Source organism: Cyprinodon variegatus, unplaced genomic scaffold, assembly GCF_000732505.1.
Source record: "Cyprinodon variegatus isolate N-32 unplaced genomic scaffold, C_variegatus-1.0 Scaffold680, whole genome shotgun sequence".
Taxonomy (NCBI): domain Eukaryota; kingdom Metazoa; phylum Chordata; class Actinopteri; order Cyprinodontiformes; family Cyprinodontidae; genus Cyprinodon; species Cyprinodon variegatus.
Genome location: NW_015151133.1, coordinates 391,375 through 398,114, shown reverse-complemented (window position 1 = coordinate 398,114; position 6,740 = coordinate 391,375). Strand labels below are relative to the sequence as shown.

Sequence of the window (6,740 nt, the reverse complement as noted above, 5' to 3'; positions counted from 1 at the left end):
ATCTCATCATTCCTCAAAAGAATGATCAACAGAGGTACCAGTTTGGCAAAATATAGGACACCATTTCCAGCTTAACCATTTTGGTTTTTGATTAATTCTGATCATCAAAAACTACAATTTTTCCAAACACAAAACCCACTTTTCTTCTATGTGTAAAAAGTAACTATTTAATGTAGCTGAGTTTCACTTGTTTAATTAAGTTTATTTTTTTTTTACCTAAAGTAAGTTTGACCTGGAATTTTATTTTTATTAATAAATAATATTTTGGGTGGAAGTTGTTGTGAATGTATTCCTTATGTGTGCAGAGTCAGGATTTGAGCTTGAATCCCACTTTATCCTTTGCTCTAACTTACAGCCAGTTGTATGTGTGTCAATATATTACAGAACAAATTTATTTAATTAGATACAAAATAACATGAAGTCACAACAATGATTAACTGAATAACCTTTAAACATCTCTGATGGTGTCGGTTTAGTCAGATTATTAGGGTGATGACTCACCTGGGAGTCATCACCCTAATCAGCAGTTGCAGCCATTTAAGGACAGACCTCCACCTGCACAGCGTCAGAATGTTGTCTACTCCAAGTGGTAACACATTCAGGCCATTTGCTTAAACACTCCTAACCTGCTTTTGGTTTGTGTTTTGTTTTTCTCTCTCTTTCATCTAGTTATTCTTCCTGCCTGAACCGGTTCCCAAACCTTGGATTCCCTGGCTCTGACCCTCTGCTTGTCTGAACACGATTACTTGGATCATCCCAAATAAACCCACCAAGCTATAGCATCAGCATTAGAATAATGAGCTGATAAATGCTTTTAAATAGAGCTCTAAACAGAAACCTGTCTAGTTCTGTTGTCTGTTAACCCAGAGTACAGATTATTGATAAAGCTGGAATAGATGAAAATCTGTGTAAAAGCAACAGAGAGAGAGAGACTCACGTCATCGTCCAGCTTTTTGGCATCTTTGATAATAAAAAATATATATTCTCTTTTCATGGAGGTGTAGCACCATAAAGATATCTAGCACTGTCCTGGTGGTAATTACCTCAAGCAGACAGTTTCAATTCCCATTTCCTATTAAATGGAAACTCCCAGCATTATTATTTACAATGAGGAGATCAAACATTAGATGACACATTAATTCAAACCCTAAACTGACCCAGAATGATATGAATGTATTGCTTATTATCAGATATGTTAGTCTTGTCATTGTTTTATGTCTTTATGAGTATGTGGGGAAAAAGTGTGATATGACATGTATTGCTGGGCTTCACTAGGAAACAGTGAACTGCTGCAATTCACCAGTTTTATTGAGAAATTGATTTCTACCTATGCTTGCTGATAGTCTGAGTCTTTATCTCTGTTCATTTTGGGCAATGTAGTAGAATAATAGTAGAATTCTTAATACATCATCTTGACAAAAATATATATATTTTAATATTTTAAATTTTTATGTAAATAAAAAAGAAACTGAAAGGACAGATATTTCAAAAAATTCATAATGACTAAAAAAGTAATGTGAGAATGGCAAAAATATTAGTAGATTATCTCAAACTGAATATTTTCATAGCATTACTACTGTTTTCTATATTTCAATCTGAAAAACACAAAGAGAAAGACAATTAGGAGAAATTTATTGATACAATTACTTAGTCTTTGGCGCTCAGACCTCGGCAGGAAACATGGCGCTTAATTTTGATAGACATGCATGAACAGGAGCAAAAAATAGGGCTGTCCCCCCCTACCCCAGTCTGTAGACTGCTGGTTAGCGAGACGGTATGCTGAACTTTATGGGGAGATCCAGTTGACTGCGTGAGCTGATACTAGAGCTTCACTCAGGGACCTGGAAGATGGAAGTCCAGTTGGATAACATAGGTTGAGAGAACCTGTGCATGATGAGCAAGCATGAAGCGACAGTGGAAAGGAAAAACTCCCCGTTGGTAAGAAACCTCTGGCAGAACCAGGCTCAACATGGCGGTCTCCTGCCAGACCGGCTGAGATGAGACAGGGAACGCAGTAAGAGTCTGGGAAGAATGACAGCTTTAGCTACGATGGTGGAGGAGGAGCTGGAGGTGGGTTGAAACGGTGTCATCTGAATTAAGTCACACAGCATCCACCGCCTGCACACAGGAGCAGACAGGTGCGTATTGGAGGCCTTTTAAGATGAACTTTGGATGCCATCTTTACTTTTGTTTCATCAAGGCAGACAGAGCTGATTGCCTCTGTTATCGTCTTTGCCTGACTTGGTTATGTTTTAGCTGCTTCTGTATATTTGACATATTTCTACATAGTTACACACAAACCTGATAAGTTGAAACATACTCACCTTCAAAATTACAATGTTTCAGGGGTGCTCCGTCTGTAGCCTACATTATTTATAGTCCAACAGATTTTCCAACCTTGCAACATGTCCAAACTTTTCACATTTAAAACAGCAAAGATTCAGAGGAATAAATTCCCAAATGTAAAAACTTGAACCCACATACATGTTATTGGGTTAGATTCTCTGTTTAAACTTTAGCATGACAGAAAAACAATTAATTCCTCCCCATTTCTGGTTACTTCAACTAACTTCAGCTATTTCCTCTAATTTCTTCCACTGTTTAGATGGTGAATCAGCCAATCAGCTCTGTGCTTCCTTCCTCTTCTCTCCTTCAGACCCTCTTTGGCTCACAAAAGTCCTACTCACTGCACCTGACATGTGTTCCTTCTACAGCACTTTCAAAACCTGAAGAACTTTTTGAATAACTTTTATCTTCCTGAGGTAAAATGTTAAGAAAAATATGAGAATGTGACAAATCTCATGATCAAAATGACCAAAAAATCAAAGTGTTCAAAATTAATAACTAAAGGATGTAAGGGCATTATAAACAGCAGTATAATAGCAGAATGTAGATGTGCGAGAAAATAATGTTTGAGGTAAAATTGGTTCTCGCCATAAAGATATTAAAATAGTGCAAATGGAATGGATTTAAGGTTGTATATGCTCCTTTAAAGCCTGTAGTTTAAAGGAAATACTTGTAAATTCAGAAAAAAAAGGCCAAACTGAAGACTAAGAGGCTATCTGCTCAAATGGTAAATGTAGAATACTGTAAACAACCTTAGTTTCTTTATGTTACTGTTTACTAAATGAATTACAGCATATCTGGTTTCCTCTTTCTCTGCTGTTATGTTGTCCAGCCAGCAGGGGGCAGCAGAGCAGCATCCCACCGGAAGTAAACAGAAGATGAGGAGCAGAGCCCACAGGAACCATCATGCAGCTGCAGGCTTCAGAGGGTTCTTGTGGTTCTGTTCATTCATGCTGACTCTGACATGAAGAAACCAGAACCAGCCTTCTGAGAGGAACCTGTGAGTTTTCACCAGAACCGAGCCGCTGTTACATCCTTCCTCTCAAGCTGCCGTTAGCTTCACTTTTCCCTGACCTTCTGTCTTCCAGGTGACCATGTGACGGCGGGCCCTCTGAGAGTCTGATAGGGGCTGGTGTTGTGGATCTGAGGAGGACCCTCCGGGATGGAGACCTGGACCCCGAATCCCCGGGCCAAGCCGTTCATCCCGCGCCAGCAAAGGAGCTGGTACCTGACCTGGAAGTACCGTCTGACCCATAGGAGGAGCATCCGGAGGTTCTGTCAGGTCTGTGGCTCTGCTTCTGTCCGCAGGGCTCCGTTTGATCAGCGTGAAGCGAGAGTAAAATGTCCTGCAGGGAGATCAGCTCTCTGCAGCTCAGTTAAACCCAGATCTCTGCCTTCAAGGTTTTAGAACCTGGATCAGACACTTGTTGAACAGTAGGTGGTTCTGTTGGACATAAATCAGTTGGTAAAGGCTGATCATGACCTAAACCTGCAGAACGCTGATATAGAGCATCTGAACCTGGAGCAGGTCTTTATTTTCCCTGCAGGATAAACTGTGTTGGACTCCAAAACAAACCTGTTGCTGCAGGTCTGCCTCACAGTTCCAGTCCAAAGCTTATTTAAAACTGAGCTTAATCCTGCAAAGTACAATTAAAGGGGGATCTGACATTTTTTATGCTTATTTTGCTTCCTAATTCTGTGAAATAGATTAACCCTTCATTGGGCACTCAGTGAAATACTTTGAAAATCTAAATTTCTAGCCAATAGTGTTATTGGAATCCAGAAAAATACTTTATTACCTTTCTAACATTCAAAAACTATGGCTATTTTGATGGTAAAAATGAATGTCAATGTAATAACAAGAAAGGGCAACTTGCCCCAATATATTAAGAAAAATAAAAGTGCTTCTATAAGAAATGTATGAAAAACACTCTGAGAGTGAAAGAAACACAACACAACCTTTAGGGACAGGTGTTGTGAATGAAACAGTGCCCAGCTTGGAAGAGCTCCTGTGTGTCGCTGAATGTGTGCATTGATGACTGAAAGACATTAATGCTGATTAATGCTGGCCCTTACATTTTTTTTGTTTATAAACCTAAATGTAATGATTAACTAGGCTTATGAACTTTTTAACTTTACTTTTTAACTTTTCGTTTAGCTTTTTACCTTTTTTCCCGACTTAATTTACAGTAGGTAAAATATCATTCAAGGGCTCATCTAATTGGTCAAATGCCAAAATAAGATGTAGAGCCATGTCGCAGTATCTTTGCTGAATGGCTGGATATAGATCTTGTGCTTCTAGAACTCACTGAGGGACAGGGGTGGGGGATTTACTCTACTTGTAAGGGGGATGCAAAGGATAAAAAATGGTAACTTGCCCTATAAAGGATTAAAATATAAACCGTACCATGAAAATGAACATTATAGTTTGGTTTGTTTTTAGAAGTGAACCAGAAAAATTAAGGGAGGAAATGGGTGGAACCTGGTTAAATGACAGCGTTTAAACAGTGCATCCATGCGTTTTCCTTCCTCAGGCCGGGGCGGTGCTGTTCCTCCTTATTACCGTCATCGTCAACATTAAGCTGATCCTGGACACCCGCAGGGTTGCTGATGAAGAAGCTGCAGCTCAGGAATATGGTGAGAAAAGGCCTCCAGTCTATTATTTTATTCCTGCTGTATGATGGTTAAACCCTGCCCCTGGATAACTTAAATATAATATACCGGTAATGATTACAATATATATTAAGTCATTCTCAGAACACTTATGTTTAAAATAAGCTTAGCAATGCAATAACATTTTTGAAGAACAAACTTCAGAAAGACCTGATTTTTCTGTTTGACATTATCAGCTGAAAGTGTTGTATATATTTGATCATTGTTCCATCTATAATAACCTCTTATGTCGTTATTAGAGATTTAACTCTGCTGATCTTCTTTGCTCTTGTAGAAGATGTGATTCCAAACATGGAGACTCCTCGCAGGCAGGCCAGCGGACGCAAAGTCCTGGACATCGAGGTGTACTCCAGCCGCTCTAAGGTCTATGTGGCAGTAGATGGCACCACGGTGAGTGACCCGCTGTGACTTCATTGGACCCACATCCAGATTATCGACCCTCACAGCCCTACTCTCCATTAAATGGAACATCCCAGTTTAGTCGGGTTTAATTTGGGTTAAAGAGTTGGACTTCAGAGGTGTTGTTCTGGTTATTCTCATGTTCTAACAGGCACATTTCAAAAGAGCTCAGAGATAAGCTGCATGAATTATGCATTTATAAAATTGACATTAGAAAACAGAAGGGATGTAAATTGGACTAATTTAGATTATTGAAATAATCGTCAACTAACTTAAAAATCTATTAATCGTTAACTGGAGTATAGAGAATCTGCTACTAGCTAAAAGAGCAACCCACTCAAAACAGTAATTATAACAGAAAATGCTCAAGAACTCCTCACAGATTAAGCTTTTCCTGGTTTGAACACTATAAATTTTTATTTAAGGAATGTTTAGCTATCAGTTTATTGATCAATACATCTAAAAAAAATAAAATAAACAGATTAATCAATTAAGCTAAAAAAAATTGTCAATAGCAGCTTAGATGTATAAACACTGATTGAGTTTGTTTGGAGGCAGTGATGGTTCTAAACAACTACTGGGAGGAAGGATCTGTCACTGAAGCAGATGCATGGCACCTGAAGCACTGACACTGGAGCACTGCAGCTTCCTTATCTTTTGGTTGGCAGACCTGATCTGTGGCAGGGGTTCTGCAGTTGGACGTAAAATCACTTGAGGTCGGATGGGGTCAGGATCTATGGTGGAAAACCAAGTTCATCATATCTTTAACCTTGGATAACTATTAGGAGCTTCTCCTGACCAGGATGTGCCCCTGTAAACACGCCTGCAGGAGTCTCTGAACCAAGCAGAACTCCATGTGGGGCTGAAGGTTCTGCTCTTTGGGTCTTTAGCTTCATGCACTGAATCTTAGCAATAAAAGGTATCAGCTGATGTGCAAGTCGGTTCAGTGTCATGCAGCCCATCTTTGGCTTTGTTTTTTTTTTTGGTGGGCTTACTGGCTGTTTGCTACGACGGAGTATTAGGGCCAGGCTAGAGATTTTCTTTTTTTTGTAACATTACAAGAATAAAATAAAGTCGTAACATTAAGAGAATAAAGTCCTAACATTACGAGAACATGGTTGTAATATTACAAGAATAAAGTCGTAACATTACGAGAATATGGTCGTAACATTACGAGAATATGGTCGTAACATTACGAGAATATGGTCGTAACATTACGAGAATAAGGTCGTAACATTATGAGAATAAAGTTGTAACATTACGTGAATGAAGTCGTAACATTACGTGAATAACGTAACATTACGAGAATAAAGTCGTAACAT

At 39.0% G+C, this 6,740-nt stretch overlaps 1 protein-coding gene across 2 annotated transcripts in view; it reads left to right on the top strand.

Annotated features, from left to right (window-relative positions):
* The first annotated feature begins 3,217 nt into the window (after positions 1–3,217).
* pomgnt1 (protein O-linked mannose N-acetylglucosaminyltransferase 1 (beta 1,2-)) overlaps positions 3,218–6,740 on the top strand; it is a 16,077-nt gene continuing 12,554 nt past the window's right edge. The window contains exons 1-4 of one of the 2 annotated variants that reach the window (XM_015394317.1): positions 3,218–3,346; positions 3,435–3,628; positions 4,881–4,983; positions 5,294–5,409. In XM_015394317.1, coding sequence (XP_015249803.1) covers positions 3,509–3,628; positions 4,881–4,983; positions 5,294–5,409 — 339 coding nt within the window. In that variant the 5' untranslated portion in view covers positions 3,218–3,346; positions 3,435–3,508. Of the gene's footprint in view, positions 3,347–3,434; positions 3,629–4,880; positions 4,984–5,293; positions 5,410–6,740 lie in introns of those variants that run through there. The other variant, XM_015394318.1, reaches the window with a different exon arrangement.